The sequence below is a fragment of the Ranitomeya imitator genome, chromosome 3, assembly GCF_032444005.1.
Source record: "Ranitomeya imitator isolate aRanImi1 chromosome 3, aRanImi1.pri, whole genome shotgun sequence".
NCBI lineage: Eukaryota > Metazoa > Chordata > Amphibia > Anura > Dendrobatidae > Ranitomeya > Ranitomeya imitator.
Genome location: NC_091284.1, coordinates 71,434,731 through 71,460,995, shown reverse-complemented (window position 1 = coordinate 71,460,995; position 26,265 = coordinate 71,434,731). Strand labels below are relative to the sequence as shown.

Below are 26,265 nucleotides of genomic sequence, written 5' to 3'. Positions count from 1 at the left end.
GAATCCTTATTTGCATAGTGTAATTCTTACATGAAATTAACTTGTCCTATGGGACTCTCAGTTCACTCTAAATATGTTATTGTATATAATTTGCTCCTGATACACGATTATAGTTAAATGGTGCCAATCATGTGCACAGCTTAAGTATCATGTACTGTATATGCAGTATTGAATTGCTTGAGAAAGGTTCCTACCTTGGAACTGAAACATTGCCATGTTGGGCCATTAAATAAGAAGCTTTTTTCACTTCAATGGTGTGCTGCCTCCAATCTTTGGACTTATATTGAAGCTTTTGTAATTCCTTGGGGGGCTTTGCATCCAAATAGCTCTTATCTGTGCTGTTCTTATTCTTTCCTTTTTAGATACACATGCACATTCAGCGTCTCCCACTCCCATACTACCTCCTCATCCCACCCTCTCTCTGTTGGAGTCCCCCAAGGCTCTGTTCTAGGACCCCCTACTCTTCTCAATCTATACACTTGGCTTGGGACAACTCATAAAGTCCCATGGATTCTAGTACCACCTCTATGCTGATGACACTCAGATCTACCTCTCTGGCCCAGACGTCACCGTTCTGCTGTCCAGAATCCCAGAGTGCCTATCAGCCATATCCTCCTTCTTCTTTTCTCGCTTCCTCAAACTCAATGTGGACAAATCTGAACTCATCATCTTTCCTCCATCCCACAAATTTTCCTTACCTGACCTATCTATCGCAGTCAATGACATCATGCTTTCCCCCGTACCCGAAGTCCGCTGCCTCGGAGTAACCTTCGACTCTGCCCTGTCATTCAAACCACACATCTAAGCTCTTTCCACCTCCTGTCGCCTCCAGCTCAAAAATATCTCCAGGATCCGTCCTTTCCTCAACCCCCAATCTACTAAAATGCTTGTGCATGTCCTCATCATCTCCCGCCTTGACTACTGCAACACCCTTTTCTGTGGCCTCCCTGCTAACACCATTGCACCTCTCCAGTCCATCCTTAACTCTGCTGCCCGACTAATCCATCTCTCTCCTCGCTACTCCTTCGCTTCCCCCCTCTGCAAATCTCTTCACTGGCTCCCATTCCCTCAGTGTATCCAGTTCAAATTACTAATACTGACCTACAAAGCCATCCACAACCTGTCTCCTCCATATATCTCTGAACTAATTTCCCGATATCTTCCCTCACGTGATCTCCGGTCCTCCCAAGACCTCCTTCTCTCCTCCACACTTATTCGCTCCTCATCCAACCGCCTCCAAGACTTCTCCCGAATATCCCCCATCCTCTGGAACTCTCTGCCCCAACACGTCCGACTATCAACCACAGTCGGATCCTTCAGATGGAACCTGAAAACTCATCTCTTCAGGAAAGCCTACAGCCTGCACTGACACCGCTGCTGCCTCATCACTATCGAAGCTACTGCCTCACCAACACTGGAGCTACCGCCTCACCAACACCGGAGCTACCGCCTCACCAACACCGGAGATCCTGCAACCCTCGACCTACTGTCTCCTTCCCCATAATCCTGTAGAATGTAAGCCCGCAAGGGCAGGGTCCTCGCCCCTCTGTATCAGTCCGTCATTGTTAGTTTGTTTACTGTATGTGATATTTGTAACTTGTATGTAACCCCTTCTCATGTACAGCACCATGGAATCAATGGTGCTATATAAATAAATAATAATAATAATAATAATAATAATAAATAGATAGATAGATAGATAGATAGATAGATAAATGAAAAAAATCAGGCAGCACTCCAGTTCAAGGAAAAATTGTGGGCTTTAATCCAGCACCACGTGGTGCAACGTTTCGACCTCACAGCAAGGTCTTTGTGAAGCATATTTTGCGTTGGACAACCGCATTATTCAGGAAGTATTGCACCCAAAATCTGCTCAAGTTTGTGCTGCTATCTGTCTTTTCTATTGAGATAGATAGATAACAAGATTGACACTGAGCAATTACTACTACAGTAGGCAGTGTATTTTCAAAAACATCAATGACATTATTCTTGTTCATAATTGGACTTTTTCTATACAATACAGCTTAAGCAAGGAGATCATTTTTGCTGGCTACATCATCTTCAATTTCTCAGTTCTTTTGGGACCCTCGTGAGGATTTGTAATATCTAATTGAAAATGATTGATTGCACAGACATCCCTCATGAGTCTGGTGAACAGAATGGAGGAGATGATATTCCTAACAAATGCATAAAACATTATGTTGTCTTTTCATAGATTCATCTGTACTAATGCAGTTTAACGGAAAAAGTGTTATTGATCAAAAAATAATTTGCAAGAATCTAGGACTTTGTATTCTCATAGGAGCAAATGCACTGTCAAAATGCAAGTGCTTCTCACTAAATTAGAATATTATCAAAAGTTAATTTATTTCAGTTCTTCAATATAAAAAGTGAAGCTCATATATTAGAGTCATTACAAACAGAGGGATCAATTTCACGTGTTTATTTCTGTTAATGTTGATGATTATGGCTTACAGCCAATGAAAACCCAAAAGTCATTATCTCAGTAAATTAGAATAATGAACAAATAACACATGCAAAGGCTTCCTAAGCGATTAATAAGGTCCCTTAGTCTGTTTCAGTATCTCCACAATTATGGGAAAGACTGCTGACTTGACAGATGTCCAGCAGACAGTCATTGACACACTCCAAAAGTAGGGAAAGCCACAAAAGCTCGGAATTTGGGCCCATTCCTCCTGACAAAACTGGTGCAACTGATCGAGGTTAATAGGTCTCCTTGCTCGTACCTGCCTTTTCAGCTTTGGCCATCAATTTTCATTAGGATTGAGATCTTGGTTTTGTGATGGCTACTCCAAGACATTGACTTTGTTATCCTTAAGCCACTTTGTTACCATTTTTGGCAGTATGCTTCCTACGACCTACCCACAACTATTGTGAGAAACTTGTGGAAGGATTCCCAAATGTTTGACCCAAGTAATTCAATTTAATGGCAATGGTACCAAATACTAATGAAATGTATGTAAACTTTTGACTTTGCAGTAAGTAATAAAAATGCCTTAAGACATTCTCTCTGTCTCATTATTCTGGCATTTGGCAAATATAAATAATGATAGTAATCCCAATTGACTTAAAACAGGAAAGGTTTATTCTGATTTCAAGTCAGATATTGAGAAAAACATGCATACATTTCTTGTTATATAGTGTATGTAAACTTCTGGTTTCAACTGTACATGCAATCTTCTTTATTCAAGTAGGTAGTATTTAGTGGACAACGGATAAAACATTCATGTTAAATTTAAAGATGGCATCTAGGCCTTTCAGGTGCTGCATCACTCTTAATCACAACCAAAACTTGTGTCCATAACGGAAACACCAAAATGTCCTGTGCTGTATGTAGTTCTAAATTAATGTGTCTGATGGATCGAGTCCTGCGAATTGATTCATACCAATTCTACTGCTAAGTAAATGTGCAGTAACAGTATTAGAAACCTGCTGTTAAACTGGACCAAGAACTGGGCCTAGTCTGCTGCAAGATATAGGTCTGCGGGTGGGTTGTGAAAGTGGGACTAGGGAGTATCTGTAGTCTGGGGAAAAGTGGAACATACTTGACTGCTTGGAAAAAACAATAGAAGTTAAAAAGAGATGAGTCATTCTGATAAAAGCCCTCAGAGATATCAGTTGGACATAGATGAAGAGCTGCAAGGACTTGTGAGTTTGAGAGACTGCGTTAATGGAACCAGCAGATTGTAGTTGGACTGTGTTATAAAAGGACCGCTCTTTGTAAAGATACACATGTAAATTGCATGCAAATTGTTCCCTGGGACCAATAATTTGCTAAAATGAATAGCCAGATCCGCTGTTCAAATTCAATGTGAACAGGATTGATTGAAGTAGAGGTTGAGGGTCTGATGGAGACAACCAAATAGATCACTTTCATTAATCCCCAGCTAGAATTAGGTAAACTAGATTTGGGTCTTGTTTCAGCAATCATGGGGCATCTGTAATTGGTAATGCAATGTAATGTATTTATTACATCACCACCACTAGAGCTCTTATATAGCACTATCATATAATGCATAGTGTAACACCACATAAGCCAGTGGGGAGTTGTTCATCTTTTTTAGAGTAGAACTTTTATTCTCTTGGTTATCAGTGTATTCACCTTCAGCTGTATGGATTTTGCTATGTAAAATGTAAAGTAATTCAGCATATAATTAAATGGTAGAGCAAAGACAATTACAACGTGACAATAGATTTGCATAGACACAAGTTTTTCTAAAGAAAAGAAATAGCAATTTCAAGGTAGATGTAGAACGCATGGCAAAGCCTGAACACAGGCAATTATTATTATTATTATTATTATTATTTTTAACTGTCAGAATAAATTTCTGTTTTTCATTTCTGGTGCTGAATGTGCAGGAAACCTCATGTGCTCCTGAGCATCCTCATACTGATATGGTCTTTTCGGTTGCTGATTTGTATTCAGCTTCCTCAGTCAAAATCTAATTATTTTAAATCTGCATTAAAACATATATCAATTGGGACCAACCTTTTAAATTTGCTCTTAATCAGAAGTTAAGCCTTAGAGGCTGAACATAATTATGGAAAAGTTGCATTAATATTTCAAAATAAGTGATATGTCAACATTTTCTAAATCGCCTAAAAAAAAAACATCCAAGAGGAAGGGCAATTACACACATTTTATACAACAGAGCAGAAACATGACAGTCAGAGCTTAATTTCCCAGAGTCGCTTATTATCTTTAGAAATCTGGATAGAACGGTTAAAAAAAATGAGGGACTTTTAATGGAATTTTCCATTTCATACTGAAGACCGGTAGTCACAACTGTATGCACCATTCATATTCCACAACTTCAAGAAAAGCCTCTTAAAAATAGGAGTATTTGATGACTTATAGAATTATCTCAAGCAAACCAGATATACTAACAGGGTGGTCTTACCAAATGGGCCTCAAAAATATCAAGAATAAATGTTTCAAAACTCACAATGTAGGCCCTGCCCTTGTGAATACAAGTAAGGCCAGGTTCACATTGCATTAAAGCAGCCCGTTCAACGCATAGCATTGATGGGCTGCATTAGCGCTACAGCATACACGTCATCACATTATGCTATACCGCTAGCGCAGATGATTCATCTGTGCTAGCGGTGATAGAGCCTCAGATGCTGCAGCCCACGTCCGACGTTCTTTCACTGAATGATGGCACATCCCTAGCGCATGCCGATTATGGCATGCGTTGGTGAAGCACCCGATAATAGGGGTTAATGGCAGCATTAACGGACTGCGTTACACCGCGTTTTGCCGCGGTGTAACACAGTCCATCTAACGGACTGCATTAACGCAAGCCTAAGAGAAAAAGTAAAATTTTTAAAAGCAGGTTTCAAAACGTGTTGGTGCCCACAATGAAAACACCAAAATGTCCTAGGTTGTAGGTACTTCTAAATTTTACATATAACATATGTGTCCTTCTTTGCCTTTGCTGTTGGCTTGGCACATCCAGAGATTTATCTAGTGAGACAGCCAGCTATACAAAAATAAATAATTACAATTTGTGATACTCTGTTGGGAGATGTATATGCTATGACTCTATAAAGCCACTTAACCCTGCTGTTCTGTTCGGGTCATAGTGACCCGAACAGACTTTTTGCGGCCCTGTAGATTTTTTTCTGTAAGTCTATAAAACTTGAGACTCCTTGACTTTTCCTCATTTGGGGGGACCTACCTATGAGTATTTTTTTTTTTTTTCGTTTACTTTTTGCTACACGCAAAAAGTTACACTTGTTGTGTTTGGGTCATAGTGACCCGACATCGTTTTTTACAGCTGTGAGGCCATATTTTCAGTGAAATAAAGGACTTATAACCTCAGTTGGGTCTATTTATTGCATCTACTATTGTATATCAATTGATATATTTCCTAAATTATTTGAATGGGGTCGTACACGCGCTCTACCGGGGGTATGCATTGAGATCTGCGCACCATAAAAATGGCTTTATATTGATTATTTTTGGTGCGCAGTCTAGTCTAAAATGTAGAGTGCATCCGGAGAGATCACTAGGTGTGCACTACACGTGTATATTATGCGCAGAACGGACTACTCAGAAGACTTTTTTTTTGGTAAAGCTGAGCTGTAAAGTCTTGCAAATAATTTGTGTAGTTTTCTATTTTCGTTTTGCTCATTGATCTGTTTTTTCAGAATAAAAACAAAAAAAAAGATTTCTAGTTCATTTTTCTTTTTTTTTACTACCAAACATGTTCACAAACAGTCTAGTAAGCAAAAAGTATTAAAAAAATGGAGTTAGAGTGTCTAAAATCAAGGTTTAATAAGCCGGGTCATAGTGACCCGGAACATTACAAGTGTATAGTAAATGCGAACAAAACGGCAGGGTTGGAACATGTGATGTATGTACCAGCTTGTATATGGTTTTGCTAAAATCTCACAATAACATTACATTTACATGGCTTAATATTGGAACCCTTTCCAAAATCCTAAAATTGTGTAAAGATAAGAATGGACACATCTGTACATTACACATTACATACCATTTGGTGATCTTGTAATTATAGTTAGCATTCATATAGTCCATCTGGTAGCTTAACTTGGGTTGGGGCTTAATATCCAATTAGGGCTAATATTTAATGCCCCTAGATCTTTTGTGCTATATTGTTTATGATGGTGCAGGGAATATAAATGCTGCTGTAGTTTTTCAATTAAATTTTAGAAATTTTGATAAAGATCTCAAAGTCAAAGAATAATCCTACAAAAGGCAGCTTGGTGGCTCAGTGGTTAGCAGTGTATTGCTGAGTCCTGGGTTCAAATCCCACCAAGGACAAGATCTGCAAGGAGTTTATATGTTCCCCCGTGTTTGTGTGGGTTTACTGCAGACTTTATGGTGCCAGCCAACACTCCAAAAATATACCGTTTGGGAATCTAGATTGTGAATCCCAATGAGAACACTGATGATGATTAGTGATGAGCAAGTGTGCTCGTTACTCGGGTGTTCTCTGAGTATTTGGGCATGCTCAGAGATGTAGTTTATGTCGATGCAGCTGCATGATTTGCCGCTGCTAGACAGCTTGAATACATGTGTGGATTGCCTGTTTGTTAGGGAATACCCACTTATATTCAAGCTATCTAGCAGCCCCAAATTATGCAGCTGCATCGACATAAACCAAATCTCCGAGCACACCCAAAATACTTGGTGACCACCCGAGCGTCCTCGAAGAAACTTGAGTAATGAGCACACTCGCTCATCACTAATGATGACATCTCTAAAACGCTGTGGAAATTAATGGAGCAATATAAGCAAGTAAAACAAATAAATTCTGTCATTCTGCAGATGCTACTTGGGTTTTTAAGTGTAAAGTTATTTTACTACAACTGAATTTTTCTAACACCCTTCATTATTGGCTTTGTCATATATGACAGCTCAGCCCCATCCACATGAATGGGTATGAGCTGCAGCACCAGGCATAGCTCGTGAACTAAAGCAGAAGTGTTTATGGGAGGAAAAAAAAATATTTTTTTTTTAGTTCCATGATGCCACAAAAACTGCTTAGTGCCTTTAATACTCTTTTCTGCAGTTTTTTGTAAAAATAAAACACTTACAGAGGTTTTCCTTTAGATTCACAAGTTAAAATTAGTGGCTGGCCTTCTTGAGGAACAGGAGTGGAGGGATGAATCTTTACCGTAGGCGTATCTGCAAATGAGAAAAGTAAAAAATAATTATTGGCTTTGTAACAAAACATTTTTTTTATAAATAGTTTATTTACAATACATCAGATGAAAAGTGTGATTTAGGTTCAGATCAGGTTTGCCACATCAGTGGCTTTATCATGGCTGACCTCATTTTCGGAAGTTCGCCCACCAAAGTTCAGTAAACAATGCTTTTCTCTTTCCAGATCTCCATATGGATGCCATAAGGAAGTCACTGAAATATGGCAAAAATATAATGGAAACCCTGCCTAGAAAACATGAACCATGCTGCAATATTGCCTGGTGTCCCTTTTTGAGTGCACGTTTAGCAGACATGAAGTAGCATAAGTACACATTATGATTTGCCATCCTCAATATTGAAACTGCAACAGCAAGAAGAGGAAGTTGTGGATTTATGAAAATCACAGAATCAATAGACATGTTAATGCCATGCAAATGAATGAAATGAAAAAATGGAAACAATTTTTTTAAACATCTCGATCTGCAGAAATATATGCAATTACACACCTTCTCTACTATAAGTAAGGTTATTAATCATTGTCTGAGGAATGTTCTGTAACTCTGAATGCTCTTAGGCATGCAAATCTTCAAGATCCCCTGTTGGCAGCTCCCTTTTCAATTGCACACCAATGATGTCCCAGATGTGCTCAATGTGAAAGTACAAGCAACATGCGACTTGGCATTGTCATGTTGAAAAAATAGCTCCTAGGTCACTTTCACATTCCCTTTTTAGGGTGTTGCCCATGTATTCTCCAGACCAATAACTGGCTATCATTGCATCCAAGGCAAAAGCAGGACTCATTGTTGAAGAAAATAAACATCCATTCCAGCCTTCATTGTCTTCTTGCTCTGCACCATGGTAGCCTTTGATTGTAATGGCATAAGGTCAAGAGAACATCTGTAGCTGGATGTTTGGATCGAAACCTAATGTCATGCAAACACCATCTGATGGTTTGTGTAGTCACTGTTTGACATCTTAGGCTTGGTATGTGACATCTACTTTCACTTACAATAAAGAGTTAATCACTACATCTTATTCTTTAAATCTGACAAGACCATGTAGGCAACACCATGACGAGTCCTTCACAAGGGAACATCATACTGGTCACACTCTTAGTATTATGATGTGGGGTGGGATAATGTAAATTAGCCAGACTCCTTTCGGCCTCATTTCAGGTACAGTTTCAGCTTGCATTTTATTGATTTGGTGGTGGAACCAATGAAAAGGATGGCCATTTATTCATAGTGTGCCAAGAGCCATTTTTCAACATGCCAACACCAGGCATTGCATGCAAAGTGCGTTCTACAAAAAAAAACAATAACCACAGTGAAAGCATGCCAAAGCATGTGTGTGTATTTCTGCATGTGGAGATCATACTCAATTCTCAATAAAGACATTATCGAAAACATTGCTTCCATTTTTTTTATAATATGCATATCATTAACATGATAATAAATCCCATTATTTTCATAATTGCACAAATTTTCCTTCTTGATGTTGCAATTTCTAAGTTAAGGATTGTATTTTTCATTATGCCATATTTTGAAAATTTTTGTAAGATTGGGGGACAGGACGTTTGGTTTCCTCTTGTCAGTTTTGTTCTTCAGCTCTATTGTTAAATGTATGAAAGTAAGTGCAAAAGAAAAATAAGAACTCAGCAGTAGTTAGAACTTATGATAGACACAATTTCTGACTTTTGTGGCATGCCTAAGCAACTAGTAGCCAATATATTGAACACTAATCACTGCATGTGTGCTCATTATACCCCGCAATGTCTTGCATGACCAAGCTGGTGCTTGTCCAAGTTAATTCTAGTAGACCATTCCATTTAACCCATCTAAAAACACACATTTTCTCTCTTTGTGAATAGGACTCTACTAGGGACTGCATGGCTTGGATGCTCGTTGCTCGAGCTGACCAATTCCTAATACTCACATGTCAATAGGACAGCTGAGCTTTATTGCAGCAGACCCTACAAAGAAGTCGGGGGGGCAGTGAAAATGTCCAAATAGATGGGGAAAGTGCTGAGTGAAGGAGAGCAGAATGGGGAAGACTCCTGAAAGCATTTCTGACCCCCATATTGCTGCTGAAAGCAATGGTGTCACACTTTTACTCCACTTTAAGGAGTGGCAATAAAACATTCCAAACCGAAGAGAAATTGCATTTTACACGAAAAAAATGTTACAAAACATTTTTCCTTTATGATGACTTGTATATAAGGCAAAGTTTTAAAAGGATTTAAAAAAAACGTATAATTTATGTAAACCAAAATTGTTTTTTTAATTAAAAAAACGGAAATTTCAATTTAATTTATAGAGGAATCAAGAAGTTCCGAAAATAAGAGACTCAGATACACACTATATTAATAAATGAAGGCCTCATACACATTCTGTTCAAATTGTTATGTATACTCATACTCATACTCTAGACTCATAAAGACTATGCACTTCTGAGGATTATATACCAAGGAAATGTACTCCAGACCATGGAATAGTCTATGGGTGAGAAATATAATACCAATAAGGGTATGTGCACACGTTGAGTAAAATTTCTGCACCATTTCTGCATTTCTTGGCAGTAAAATAGCAGCTGCAAAAATGCTCGTTTTTTATGCCTTTTTGCCTGCGTTTTTGTGTGACATGACTGAAGTGAAAGTTGAAAAACAGGTCAAAAACGCACAGAGAATTGACATGCTGCATATTATTTTCTCCATCCAATCTGCAGGTCAAAAATACTCAGTATGTGCATGACACTTCAGGTTTCTCATTCACTTTCCTAACATCAGGTTTTGCCACAAATCCGCTCAGAAAAAAATGCCCAAAAAACCGCACCAAATCTGAAATGTGTGCACACAGCATACATTTTTTTACACGTTTTTTGAGGTTTATATACCAATGAAATGTACCCAAGAAGACGTAATACCCTATGGGTGAACAATATAGTTTCGATAAATGTTGAACAAGTTTATTGAGGCTTTTATAGCAACAAAATGTACCCAAGAAGATGTAATACCCTATAGATGAGCAATATTCTACTGATACATTTTGTAATCAAGTTTTGGGAAGTTTGTTTGCCAACAAAATCCATTCAAGACCACTTAATTGTCTAAGAATGAGCAATATAATTCCGATAAAATTTATATATCAACAAAATTTACTCAACAAGATGTACATTTTGAAGAAGATTTTTTAATGATAAGTACCAAGGAAATGTACTCTAGACCACGGAATAGTCTATGGGTAATCAATATAATAACAATAACATTTTGATCAAGTTTTTTGAAGATTTTATACCAACAGACACATAATACTGTATGGCTGAAAAATGTAACCCAGCAAAATTTTTAAAGGATTTCTTTAGTGTTACGGTATGTGCACATGATCAGTAAATATTGCGAGTTGAACGCTGCATACTTGTGCATAGTCCAACCCGCAGCGTCCAGATGTTACAGCATAGTGGATGGGATTTCAAGTAATCCCATGCCCACCATGTGAGCCCGCGGCTCACCTGCGGAGACAGATACTGTATGTGTCGCATCTTTCCAGACCGCAGCATGTCTATTTATCTTGCCTCCGCAAGAGCCTCCGCAACATAAATTTCACCCGTACAATGTATTGGACATGGTGAATCCGCATGGTTCAAAGAACACATGCGAATTCACCTGTATCCAATAGCCGGCAGATGTCCAAAGCGCTGCCCATTCCTGAACGTGAACACACACCCTTATATATCACAAAATTGTACTCCAGAACATGGAGTAGTGTATGTGTAAAAAATGTGAAAAAACAAGCAACATTTTCAAACGCTTTTTTCTACTCTTGTGTACCACCAAAATGTGACATAAAGCATGTAATGCTGTATGGATGAGTAATGTAATCCTGAAATATCTCTCTAGGCTTTTTGTAAGTTTAACATACCACTGTAATGCAACAATAAATGTGTTAAACTGTATGGGGCAAGAAGTTGAGGAACATTTGTACATGTGGTCACTAAACTAAACAGAATAAGAATATGATAACAACTTCATTATTTTATTGTTCTCTTTCCTGGACTAATGAAAAACAGTAAACTTTTTGGATATAATTTAAAGTTCTTTGAAGAAAAACTTGAATCTAGCAAACTAACTCAGAAATATAGCAGCAAAAATGTACCTAGTGTACAGAAGTGGCCTTTAAATTGCACCATCCTTAGTGTTCAGTTACCTGTGCATTTATTTGTCTGATGCAGTATTTGATACATCTCCCAATTGGAACATTTCCCTAATTAGACATTGAAGACAACATGTGATGTGGAGATTAATGAGCTCCTTAGAAGAAAACAAAGTTTAAATGACATAGTCAACTTGGATAACTAAGTTCCACGCATATGAGGAATTCAATTCCCAGATCTTAATTTGAACTGACAGACAGTCTTTGACTTGCTTTGAAATACAGAAATAGCAAAGAAGAATTCAATTATTATTGAAAATGGGCTTTTGCCAAAAATATAGAAATATAAGCTAAGGTGCTATAGCATGGATAAAAATGGGCTCCCATTACACTAAACTTGTTTTCACCTCTACATTCCTTCTATAACCATTAGCAAATTCCTTATCAACTTGGTTGCTCAAAATGCAAGTTATTAGCACAGGACAGTCCTGTGCTGGTCCATTTAACCAAGTAACGTAGGTGATAAATCCCACCTGTGCTGGTTGGATCCTCTTTGCAAAGGTTAAAAAGCAGTGGTACAGTCTGTCTCTACAACATATTTAAGGGCAGATATACTATACTGGGTAAATCTGACAGGGAAAAGGACTTGGGGATCCTAGTTAATGATAAACTTACCTGGAGCAGCCAGTGCCAGGCAGCAGCTGCCAAGGCAAACAGGATCATAGGGTGCATTAAAAGAGGTCTGGATACACATGATGAGAGCATTATACTGCCTCTGCACAAATCCCTAGTTAGACCGCACATGGAGTACTGTGTCCAGTGTTGGGCACCGGTGCTCAGGAAGGATATAATGGAACTAGAGAGAGTACAAAGGAGAGCAACAAAATTAATAAAGGGGATGGGAGAACTACAATACCTAGCTAGATTAGTGAAATTAGGATTATTTAGTCTAGAAAAAAGACGACTGAGGGGCGATCTAATAACCATGTATAAGTATATAAGGGGACAATACAAATATCTTGCTGAGGATTTGTTTATACCAAGGAAGGTGACGGGCACAAGGGGGCATTCCTTGCGTCTGGAGAAGAGAAGGTTTTTCCACCAACATAGAAGAGGATTCTTTACTGTTAGGGCAGTGAGAATCTGGAATTGCTTGCCTGAGGAGGTGGTGATGGCGAACTCAGTCGAGGGGTTCAAGAGAGGCCTGGATGTCTTCCTGGAGCAGAACAATATTGTATCATACAATTATTAGGTTCTGTAGAAGGACGTAAATCTGGGGATTTATTATGATGGAATATAGGCAGAACTGGATGGACAAATGTCTTTTTTCGGCCTTAATAACTATGTTACTATGTTACTACTGGTGCAACCGGGAGTAAAGACGTAAGAGGGCCTACTTTCACCTCAAAAGTAGCAACAAGCTTCTATCAAATACACAGAATTGCACTGAAAAGGACTCATATAATGTTTTTGCACAGAGGCCCTTTTCTGTCTGTGTCAGCCCGATATTCATGCATATTAAGACACAGGACAGAGAAGTTCTAGAAGCTAAAGGGGTTGCTCACTACTCAGACAACCCGCATTCAATCCCTAAGTTACAAAATTATGATACTAACACTCATGTCTAGTGCCATTCCAGTGGTGTCAGCACTGTCTCTCCATGTAATTACATGACATTGATATGTCAATAAAATCTCTAAAGCCAATCAGTGGCCGCTTCACTCTCCGCAAAATTAAGAACATACAGTACAGACCAAAAGTTTGGACACACCTTCTCATTTAAAGATTTTTCTGTATTTTCATGACTATGAAAATTGTACATTCACAATGAAGGCATCAAAACAGTGAATTAACACATGTGGAATTATATACTTAACAAAAAAGTGTGAAACAACTGAAATTATGTCTTATATTCTAGGTTCTTCAAAGTAGCCACCTTTTGCTTTGATGAATGCTTTGCACACTCTTGGCATTCTCTTGATGGGCTTCAAGAGGTAGTCACCGGGAATGGTTTTCACTTCACAGGTGTGCCCTGTCAGGTTTAATAAGTGGGATTTCTTGCCTTATAAATGGGGTTGGGACCATCACTTGTGTTGAGCAGAAGTCTGGTGGATACACAGCTGATAGTCCTACTGAATAGACTGTTAGAATTTGTATTATGGCAAGAAAAAAGCATCTAAGTAAATAAAAATGAGTATCCATCATTACTTTAAGAAATGAAGGTCAGTGACACAGAAAAATTGGGAAAACTTTGAAAGTGTCCCCAAGTGCAGTGGCAAAAACCATCAAGCGCTACAAAGAAACTGGCTCACATGAGGACCGCCCCAGGAAAGGAAGACCAAGAGTCACCTCTGCTTCTGAGGATAAGTTTATCCTAGTCACCAGCCTCAGAAATCGCAGGTTAACAGCAGCTCAGATTAGAGACCAGGTCAATGCCACACAGAGTTCTAGCAGCAGACACATCTCTACAACAACTGGTAAGAGGAGACTTTGTGCAGCAGGCCTTCATGGTATAATAGCTGCTAGGAAACCACTGCTAAGGACAGGCAACAAGCAGAAGAGACTTGTTTGGGCTAAAGAACACAAGGAATTGACATTAGACCAGTGGAAATCTGTGCTTTGGTTTGATGACTCCAAATTTGAGATCTTTGGTATTAACCACCGTGTCTTTGTGTGACGCAGAAAAGGTGAATGGATGGACACTACATGCCTGGTTCCCACCGTGAAGCATGGAGGAGGAGGTGTGATGGTGTGGGGGTGCTTTACTGGTGACACTGTTGGGGATTTATTCAAAATCGAAGGCATACTGAACAAGTATGGCTACCACAGCACCTTAAAGTGGCATGGTATTCCATCCGGTTTGCGTTTAGTTGGACCATCATTTATTTTTCAACAGGACAATGACCCCAAACACAGCTCCAGGCTGTGTAAGGTGTTGTGAATTCTGTTGTCGAACTCCCTCCTGTGGTCGGGAATGGTACTTCGGCGAGTTCTGTCTATGGGCTCCCTCTGGTGGCTATGAGTGAAGCTGCTGCTTCTGAGGTTCCTTACACAGGTGACGTGGTTTATCCTTTGGTTGGCTTCTCTATTTAACTCCACTCAGATCATTACTCCATGCCAGCTGTCAATGTTTTAGCATTGGTTCAGTTCGCTCCTGGATCTGCCTGGTGACCTGTCTTCTCCTGCAGAAGCTAAGTTCCTTATTGTTATTTTTGCTCATTGTTTCTTTGTCCAGCTGGTTATTCTGATTTTGTCTTGCTAGCTGGAAGCTCTGGGATGCATAGTGCCCCCCCCCCTGCACCGTGAGTCGGTGCTGAGGTCTTTTTTGCACACTCTGCGTGGTCTTTTGTAGGTTTTTGTGCTGACCGCAAAGATTCCTTTCCTATCCTCTGTCTATTTAGTAAGTCTGGCCTCTCTTTGCTGAAACCTGTTTCATTTCTGTATTTGTGACTTTCATCTTTTCTCACAGTCATTATATGTGGGGGGCTGCCTATTCCTTTGGGGAATTTCTCTGAGGCAAGGTAGGCTTTATTTTCTATCTCTAGGGCTAGCTAACTCTGAGGCTGTGACGAGGCGCCTAGGGAGCGTCAGGAGCGCTCCACGGCTATTTTTAGTGTGCGTGATAGGATTAGGGCTTGCGGTCAGCAGAGCTCCCACATCCCAGAGCTCGTCCTGTATGAGTTTAACTATCAGGTCGGGTGCTCCTAACCACCAGGTCATAACAGTAAGGGCTATTTGACTGAGAAGGAGAGTGATGTGGTGCTACGCCAGATGACTTGGCCTCCACAGTCACCAGACATGAACCCAATCGAGTTGGTTTGGGGTGAGCTGGACCGCAGAGTGAAGGCAAAAGGGCCAACAAGTGCTAAACATCTCCGGGAACTCCTTTAAGATTGTTGGAAGACCATTTCTGGAGACTATCTCTTGAAGCTCATGAAGAGAATGCCAAGAGTGTGCAAAGCAGTCATCAAAGTAAAAGGTGGCCACTTTGAAGAACCTTGAATATAAGACATAATTTCAGTTGTTTCACACTTTTTTGTTAAGTATATAATTCCACATGTGTTAATTCATAGTTTTGATGCCTTCAGCGTGAATTTACAATTTTCATAGTCATGAAAATACAGAAACATCTTTAGATGAGAAGGTGTGTCCAAACTTTTGGACTGTACTGTACATCCAGAGAAAGTGAGAGCTGCTACTTTCTCACTTTTCCTGATGTTTGTGATCTCACCAAGGACCTCGCAGTTCAGAAGTCCAGCTGGGAATGCAGTCTCAGTGACCTGCGGAAACCTCGACAATGTCAAATCTAATCACTGAGGCTAAGCTCGCAGATGACAGCGTGGAAACTTGGCTGTTTGACCAGCAGTAATGATTTTACAGCCATTCAGAGGCAGTGTGTGCCCCGCTGCACATGACAGCGCAACAAACACAGGATGTTCGAACCCCAATGCGGTCTGGTTTTGGGCAATGTTCTAGTACCAGAACAGAACTTTTTTTTACTGTTTATGCGAACCGGTCTAACTGAACATCCAGGGGTTCACCCATTTCGACCATTTAGTTTTCATTTATTTTACAAGAGAGATGTCTCTAATGTAAGTTCCCTTCCTCTAGTAATAAACTTAGTAACCATGGTCTTCATCTATTCTTGGCATCACTCTGGACCTTCTCTGCTGTTTTTGATCTGCCAGATCTCTCCAGTGTTTACTCAGCAAGCCTGAGGTCACTTCTCAATGTAAGTCTAAGAGAGTAAGAATGAAGCTGTCATATACTTATAGTGAGAACTTATGATCGTTACTTCTAGTCAGTCAGAAATTGCAGTCACAAGATGGCGGCCTGATACCATAGCGGTGCCGTAAAGACAGCGGTTGGTAATTATATTACTAGTAACAGGAAAAATGGATTAGTGATATCAATCCAGCTCTGAAATGAAAAAGAATCCTTGAGTGGTGCTGCAATAACCTCATTGATTATATGCTAAGACATGCTGCTCTAACTAGAGAGCATGACTGATGATGTCATGCTTATTGACAGTCAGCTCTCCGCATTTAGGCAATCGACCTGGCTGTCAATCAACATGATTTTGGGAGTCAGAGTGGGAGAGAAGTTGCTGCTCTGTAGACGTTACATCAGTGGAAGCCGCCGATTTGCCGGCAGAAGCTGTCTGTGACTGCGCTGTGCTGGCAGAGATCTGTGCTGGGCACAACGGGCAGGTCATGAGCATGTATTTCGCTCTCTTGATATTGAATATATGAAGATTTTTTTTCATTATTTGCATATTGTTAACATTCATACCAATCCTGTGATTTCCTTAGATCCATAATACTTTCTTCATGGTGTTAAATTTCAACGTGGAGGAGTGAAGTGTAAAAAATATGAGCATATTTTCATGCTTTACATTTCCAGACCAATCAAGAATTTTTATCCATGGACAACCCCTTTAAAATTCCTTTGGAGAATAACAGCAGAAAAATGGGATGCATCACACATCTCATTTTGTAATTAGAATGTTAGCTGTATATTGCAACAAAATGTCGATCATCCAATGAGAGATGCTAAATGTCATTATTCCTTCCTTTGCCTAGATGATAAAGATTGTGAACACGGCACCCATAAGTGGCACTTTTACACTTTAGATTTCCTTGTCCAGTAGCTGTAGCAGTCAATTCATGAAAACACAGAAAACAACTTAACATCACCATGACTTATACCGTATATAAAGCTCTTAAACATCAGCTGTATAACGTCTGTAATCTCCGTACCCACTTTTGCAATTTCTTATTTTGAGCTTTTAACAGCTTGCATGTGAACTATTACAATCTGTAGCCTCTTATCTCAAAATTATAGTAGATTACATTTGAGTGTCAGTGTATTACATAAAGAAAACATACAGTATTTCTGTATCTCAGATTTACAATGTGTGTTTTTGTTAATAATATCTGCCTGTTATAATGTGATTCCGATGATTTGTGTACTTCGAGTTCTGGAGACGTCCATGGACAGCACAATGTTCCAAAACACTTATCACTACTTACTTGGAGAATATATTAAATTTCTTCCTCTAAAACCATGTGAATGCTTCCTGCTGAGTCTATATTTTTTCATGCGCTAACAAGGGTAAGTGGATCCAGGTGGTATGCTGTGAAGTGGAGCCCCCCTGCAATACTTAATCAAGCTTGCCGGAACGGCAGTAAAACTGAAGAAAAGTTTCTTTTCTAAACAAAAGGCCCTTGTGGCACAAATATAATATTCATTTACACACACATATGTATATTTATCAATCTGTAAATATATATAAGTGCAAAAATATAGGTGCAGCACTGGTATTAGCTGAAAAACAAGAGGTAAATAGTCTCCCAGGCAAAAGCCAAACCTCAATATGTTAAAAAAAAATGAAGGCAGCATTCCAAGGTCTAATTTCAATGGTGATTTATTTGGTCAGTCAACTGTCATTGAAATTGGTCCTTGCAGTGCTGCCTTTGTTTTTTCAACCTCTTTCTGACATTGGACGGGATTGTACGTCAAACGTCAGAAGTTCCGCTTTGAGGTGGGCTCCGGCAGTGAGTCCACCTCAAAGCCGCAACATGTCAGCTGTTTTCAATAGGCGCAGGTGGATCACGACCCCTATTAACTAATTAAATGCCACTGTCAAACTCTGACAGCGGGCATTTAACAAGCGCTTCTGGCCACCGGGCCGGAAATACGCTCACCGGTGACCCGCATCATGTGTGGGGATCAGTGGTGCATCAGCATGACAACCAGAGGTCTCCTGGTCTGCCGGATTGCTATGAGCAACACTCTGTGGTCGGTGCTCATAGCTATGCAGTAATTCTGCTACATAGGGGTGATCTGAGCAGCACTTCTATGTAGCAGTGCCGATCAAGTTGTGGCAGCTTCTAGCCTCCCATGTAGGCTATTGAAGCATGCCAAAAGTAAAAAAAAGTGATTAAAAATATGAAAAAAAATAAATAAAAGTTTAAATCACACCCCTTTCGCTCCATTCAAAATAAAACAATAAAAATAAAATCAAACCTACACATATTTGGTATTGCCGTGTTCAGAATCGCCCAATCTATGAATAAAAAAAAGGATTAACCTTATCGCTAAATGGCATAGCGAGGAAAAAAAATCAAAACGCCAGAATTATGTTTTTTTTGGTCACTGCAACATTGCATTAAAATGCAATAATGGGTGATCAAAAGATCGTATCTGCACAAAAATGTTATCATTAAAAATGTCAGCTTGGTGCGCAAATAATAAGCCCTCACCCAACCCAAGATCACGAAAAAATGGGGACGCTATGGATTTCAGAATATAGGTAAATAGGTAATCACACTATTATGCACGTTTACGTGACTTCTTGGTGACCGTCTTTTCAGTGTTTCATGGTTTATATAAAAATTCAGATTTTTTTGTAGCCTTCTCATGAAAAATAACTTTCTACAGCAGATCCCTTTCTTGTGTTGTAAGCTGTTTACAGACCATGACTGTTGCTGTAAAATGCAACTAAGAACTTGTTATGAAAATCCTGCTAGAACTGCCAAACTTTATATGAGGTTAATCAGAATCACTGTAAACCATGACAGCTATGTACTGAATACTAATTATCATGATTGATAAATCTGATTGGCTAATTCTGAACACAACCACATCCCCATTTATAAGACGGTGTTCACAGTTACAGTGGGGCAAAAAAGTATTTAGTCAGTCAGCAATAGTGCAAGTTCCACCACTTAAAAAGATGAGAGGCGTCTGTAATTTACATCATAGGTAGACCTCAACTATGGGAGACAAACTGAGAAAAAAAAATCCAGAAAATCACATTGTCTGTTTTTTTAACAATTTATTTGCATATTATGATGGAAAATAAGTATTTGGTCAGAAACAAAATTTCATCTCAATACTTTGTAATATATCCTTTGTTGGCAATGACAGAGGTCAAACGTTTTCTGTAAGTCTTCACAAGGTTGCCACACACTGTTGTTGGTATGTTGGCCCATTCCTCCATGCAGATCTCCTCTAGAGCAGTGATGTTTTTGGCTTTTCGCTTGGAAACACGGATTTTCAACTCCCTCCAAAGGTTTTCTATAGGGTAGATTTCTGGAGACTGGCTAGGCCACTCCAGGACCTTGAAATGCTGCTTATAAAGCCACTCCTTCGTTGCCCTGGCGGTGTGCTTTGGATCATTGTCATGTTGAAAGACCCAGCCACGTTTCATCTTCAATGCCCTTGCTGATGGAAGGAGGTTTGCACTCAAAATCTCACGATACATGGCCCCATTCATTCTTTCATGTACCCGGATCAGTCGTCCTGGCCCCTTTGCAGAGAAACAACCCCAAAGCATGATGTTTCCACCACCATGCTTTACAGTAGGTATGGTGTTTGATGGATGCAACTCAGTATTCTTTTTCCTCAAAACACGACAAGTTGTGTTTCTACCAAACAGTTCCAGTTTGGTTTCATCAGACCATAGGACATTCTCCCAAAACTCCTCTGGATCATCCAAATGCTCTCTAGCAAACTTCAGACGGGCCCGGACATGTACTGGCTTAAGCAGTGGGACACGTCTGGCACTGCAGGATCTGAGTCCATGGATGCGTAGTGTGTTACTTACGGTAGGCCTTGTTACATTGGTCCCAGCTCTCTGCAGTTCATTCACTAGGTCCCCCCGCGTGGTTCTGGGATTTTTGCTCACCGTTCTTGTGATCATTCTGACCCCACGGGGTGGGATTTTGCGTGAAGCCCCAGATCGAGGGAGATTATCAGTGGTCTTGTATGTCTTCCATTTTCTAATTATTGCTCCCACTGTTGATTTCTTCACTCCAAGCTGGTTGGCTATTGCAGATTCAGTCTTCCCAGCCTGGTGCAGGGCTACAATTTTGTTTCTGGTGTCCTTTGACAGCTCTTTGGTCTTCACCATAGTGGAGTTTGGAGTCAGACTGTTTGAGGGTGTGCACAGGTGTCTTTTTATACTGATAACAAGTTTAAACAGGTGCCATTACTACAGGTAATGAGTGGAGGAAAGAGGAGACTCTTAAAGAAGAAGTTACAGGTCTGTGAGAGCCAGAAATCTTGATTGTTTGTTTCTGACCAAATACTTATTTTCCACCATAATATGCAAATAAAATGTTAAAAAAACAGACAATGTGATTTTCTGGATTTTGTCTCCCATAGTTGAGGTCTACCTATGATGTAAATTACAGACGCCTCTCATCTTTTTAAGTGGTGGAACTTGCACTATTGCTGACTGACTAAATACTTTTTTGCCCCACTGTATGCAACCACATTATTTTCGCTGAGTTATTTTAATTCTCCCCCTGACAATGATTTCAGTTTTTCAGGATTTGTGCAGATGATAGGTGACAATAAAAGATGGAAAAAGTTCTTGAAAGATTCTTCTTGGCAAGATTTTATTACATGAAAAAAAACATGGCATTACATTAGCTAAAACAACATTTTAACTGTAGTTTTTTTTTCTACCACCCAACATGAAGTCAAAGTCCTGGGCAAAACTTCACTTTGGCTGATTTCTAAAGAAGTTCTGTCACATATTACAAACTGTGTGCATTATTACTTTTAAAAAACTAATAATACTGTTGTGTAGCATTTTGTATCATTTTGTAGCATTTGGGGATCCTAGTTAATGATAAACTTACCTGGAGCAGCCAGTGCCAGGCAGCAGCTGCCAAGGCAAACAGGATCATCGGGTGCATTAAAAGAGGTCTGGATACACATGATGAGAGCATTATACTGCCTCTGTACAAATCCCTAGTTAGACCGCACATGGAGTACTGTGTCCAGTTTTGGGCACCGGTGCTCAGGAAGGATATAATGGAACTAGAGAGAGTACAAAGGAGGGCAACAAAATTAATAAAGGGGATGGGAGAACTACAATACCCAGATAGATTAGCAAAATTAGGATTATCTAGTCTAGAAAAAAGACGACTGAGGGGCGATCTAATAACCATGTATAAGTATATAAGGGGACAATACAAATATCTCGCTGAGGATCTGTTTATACCAAGGAAGGTGACGGGCACAAGGGGGCATTCTTTGCGTCTGGAGGAGAGAAGGTTTTTCCACCAACATAGAAGAGGATTCTTTACTGTTAGGGCAGTGAGGATCTGGAATTGCTTGCCTGAGGAGGTGGTGATGGCGAACTCAGTCGAGGGGTTCAAGAGAGGCCTGGATGTCTTCCTGGAGCAGAACAATATTGTATCATACAATTATTAGGTTCTGTAGAAGGACGTAGATCTGGGGATTTATTATGATGGAATATAGGCTGAACTGGATGGACAAATGTCTTTTTTCGGCCTTACTAACTATGTTACTATGTTACTATGTTACTATGTTTGTGTTGTTGCATTGTTGTCCATCGATGCAGGAAATAGTTTGATATAAATTCATTAGGGCTCTACAGAGGTTGCTAGGGTCAGACCACGATGAGCAGGGTTGTAATCTCTTGCGTTGCCTATTGAGGAGCCAACCTTCACGGTCAGGCATGGGCACTTCTAGGACCATACAATGACTTTTTTAGTGGAACTATTTCCAATTTTCTCTTGTTTTCCTATATCACTTCTTCCTGCATCAATATATTTTTGTCATTTTTTCGATTTGTGTTTTTGATATGTTTTATTTTTAACTTTTAAAGTATTTAATGTTTTTATTCATATCATAGGGATTGTCTTCTCATGTTAGCTTCACATCAGCAATGGCCAGGAACATGACGCTCTGCAGTTATGGGTCATTGATAGGCCTGCAGCTGAAGAGTAAATGCAGTGCAAGGAACTAGCTGGGAGAGGGAGGGAGAGGACAGAGTCACCAGGAGTGGGAATTTAAATAATAGTAGAACGCTGTGAGGACAGACAGTGGGGTCACAATATGGGCCACAAAGGAACCAATCTTATTGCATTGGGGACAGAATTAGGGAATATTAACACAATATGGAGGCCACATGGGAAGCCTAACTTATAGGGTCTAGAAAAAGTAGACCTTAATACAATATGTAAGCCAGAATTGGGGGACATTATTTATTGGGACCAAATAGAGGGACGTTACTCATTTAAGGAGGCTATAATTTGGGGACATTATGTCCATATAGGAGCCACATCGCGTGTAATTATTCAATATGAGGACTAGTATTGGGGACATTATCACTCTAGGGGTGGGTGTCACATGAGGGGCTTAATTACTATATCAAGCCAGAATTGGGTAATATTATCACTATATGGGGTCACATGGGGAACATTACAGTATGGGGCCCACATAAGGGGATATCATTAATGTTGGACAAAGGGAAAGCACAATTACTGAAGAATTGGGGGAAAATATGGGGAAGGTGCTCTGTATACACTGGTACCCGTCACCAGGTGGTCATTGTATGGTGATAATACAAGTTTCATTACTTGGTCTTGATATAGTGAGTTTTGAATCAGTAACATAGTGATGGTTATACTCAGATATGTCCAAAAGTCATTCATTCCAACAGCAATCTGCCTGAAAAAAAGGATTTCAACAGGATCTGTTCTTTTATCATTAAAATCTAAGGAAAACTGATCTGTTAATAGCAATTCTACCTTTTGAAAAGGATTCTTTTTTTTTCTTACTGGAGATGGAGAAACAAACATTTAGTATATACTATTGGACATGGAAATTTTCAAGTCATCACACATTTTAATCTGATCCAGTAGATTAAAAACAGATCCATTTCAAAAGAGAGAAAAACGGATGGCTACTTAACGGATTCATTTTCCATAGAGTTCAATGTTAAAAAACGGATCCAGTTGAAATAATTTCCAGAGGACAAAAATTTGTATATGCATAACGGATTGCTGTGGGATCCATTCAACAGACGATCACTGGATATGTGTATTAGCCTAAGACATGGTCAGAAAAATCTCACTGATGAATTTCCAAGTATAGAGATTGGCCACCTTCTCATGCTATAGCAGCTTTCATAACAAACCCACAAGAACTTCTCTCTGCACAATGTCTGCTAGTGGAGGAGCATGTGACCAGAACTGTCCATCAGCCTCCTCCAATTATAAAACACTTCAGCTGATGGACTGGTCTGGTCACATGCTACAGCAACCATTGAAACACGGATTCTTAGCCCAAAATAAATGCATCGAAGTATATAAAAATGGTTCAAGAGGTGGCAAACCCCTCTAGTTTTTCATTGTGCAAATTCAACACACGACTACAACACCCAGGATGTTGTGGTGTGCACATCATAGTCACTAGGTAGCTGCCTACAGAAACATATAGCATAAACGTCTCCAATGGGAGAATAGCAAAATCATCCCGGTATGTCACAGGAAGAAAGGTAAAGAAGGACACAGTTGCATGCTTATCTAGAAAAGGACTTCTACATTGAAGGAGAAATGTCCATATTTTATCTCTTACATATATTCCAGAAAGAATTCACTAGAGACTTCTATTCATAAACTCTGTTCACACTAGCTTAATAGAATCCATTTATAAAAGACCCATAATGGCGATACCACATATTAAATTTAATATGTTGATTTGTGTTAAGTTTTAATGGTGTCCATTGGGTTTTAGGCAGTTTTAACTGCAAGAATTTTGCTGCATGCAGACTTTGGAATATTTGCTGCAAAACCTTTATAGAAACACCTAGTGCGATCCAATAATCAGATCTAGCTTGTGCATGCTGGGATTGTTTCAGTCCTTGGAAAAAAATGGACATGTGCCCGGTGCTAGGGCTAGCGGAACGCAGCAAATAATTAGAAAGATAGGATAAGGTGCGTTCGCAGCCCGGGGTCCACCGTGCAGAGATGGAACCTGCTGCTAAGTAATGACTGACTATATGGTGGTACAATGTGGATGCACACACGGGTTAACTTCACCCTGTGTGTTGCTTCACATGGCCACGGTACCGCACCAAGAGCGCAAGCAAGGAGTCTCAGAAGTCAATCCCAAGACACAGGATTAGAGTTCATCTAGACCTCTTGCGCTCGACACCGCAAATGGGGTGTGAGAACAACTGCAAAAATAACTTACATGCACAAGAGTGCATGCAGTGCCGCACTGGCGGATGCTACTAACTACCCAGACTTCGGATAGGAAAGCGCTCTAATAGCGCATGGCGCCGCACTGGCAGTAACAGCAATTAGACGCTGTTTCTTGTGTTTATTGCTGATGGCTCAGCCGGGCGCTAGATAGCAGACATCCACCTTACATGAGCAGTCATACACAAAGGAGGGGATGATTAATGAGCGACTTTCACTCATTAACACGCACGATTTCAAGAGTACACTAGCGCATGGCCAAGCGGCCATGCAAACCTTTTATAGCAGCAGTGCTGCAAGACCTTCCAGATGGACCAATAGGAGCCGCAACAGGACCTGAGCATGTGACCCCTGACCTCCAATGGGAGGTCGTCCCATAGTCATGCTCAGTAAGGGAAAAGCAGAACTTAGTCCCAGAAAGACCTGCTCACTGCTGAACATTCCTGGCTACAAGGACAGAGCCTTGAAGTGTAGTAGTAACCAGTCGTCCAGTATCAGCCTGAGCTAGATGCTGGGACCGACGTCTCCACTGAGCAGACTCCACTGTGGCTGGAGAAGAAAGGGAGACCACAGAGGAGATGGTGCGAGATTCCCCCTGTGCAGAGGTGGGAACTCGACACCTAACACCCAGCGCCATAGAATTACATTGGTCCGAGTGTGAGACAATGTTTTGTGTGATCGCACTCGACCAAAAATACGGTCATGTGCATGTGCCCTTAGGCAGATCTTTACAAGAAATTTTAGATAAATATCTATTATCATTTCATTAGTTAAATTAATATAGGCAAAAAATGTCAGTAGAAAGCAACAATGTCAACCTCAACATTAAACCTGAAAGAGAGCAGAACTAAAAGTAAAAGCTAAACATAAATTAAATTGTAATTATCCCCATTTGCTTTAAATAAAGATAGTTTTTTCAACTTGTTTTTGACAGAAAAGCACGAAAGAATGAAAAAGATTAAGGCAGCTCATTTCCACAAGCCGTGCAAGCCTCCAGAAGGTTCTGTACATGCTCCTGCTAAAACTGTTTGTTTGGCATCTTATTGAATGTGCTTCATTTTTTTAAATGACTGATCATGAAAATATGTTGCTCCATTTTCTCATCAAGTATTTGCTGAATATGACACATAATCCAGATGTTCAGACTGTCAATTGATCAACCATATGTCCTTTTATGGTGTATGCTGAAAATACATTTTATTTATTTTTTTCCAGTTAGACTTCAGAAAAAAGTTCCATGAGATGACAATGTAAGAAATGTATGGAATTTAAATTGTCAATGTTGGTAAGATCTCTCACCTAAATTTGGATTAATATGGCAAATCAAAGGAATAAAAGTCAAATTGGTTGTTTCACAGTCACGGAGACACAAACCTTACGACGATTTACAAAT

General features: G+C 39.8%; 1 protein-coding gene across 2 annotated transcripts in view; it reads right to left on the bottom strand.

Annotated features, from left to right (window-relative positions):
* CADM2 (cell adhesion molecule 2) overlaps nt 1–26,265 on the bottom strand; it is a 2,470,210-nt gene that overhangs the window by 253,718 nt on the left and 2,190,227 nt on the right. For both annotated transcript variants that reach the window (XM_069760974.1, XM_069760973.1), the window contains one exon: nt 7,588–7,678. In XM_069760974.1, coding sequence (XP_069617075.1) covers nt 7,588–7,678 — 91 coding nt within the window. The remainder of the gene's footprint in view (nt 1–7,587; nt 7,679–26,265) is intronic.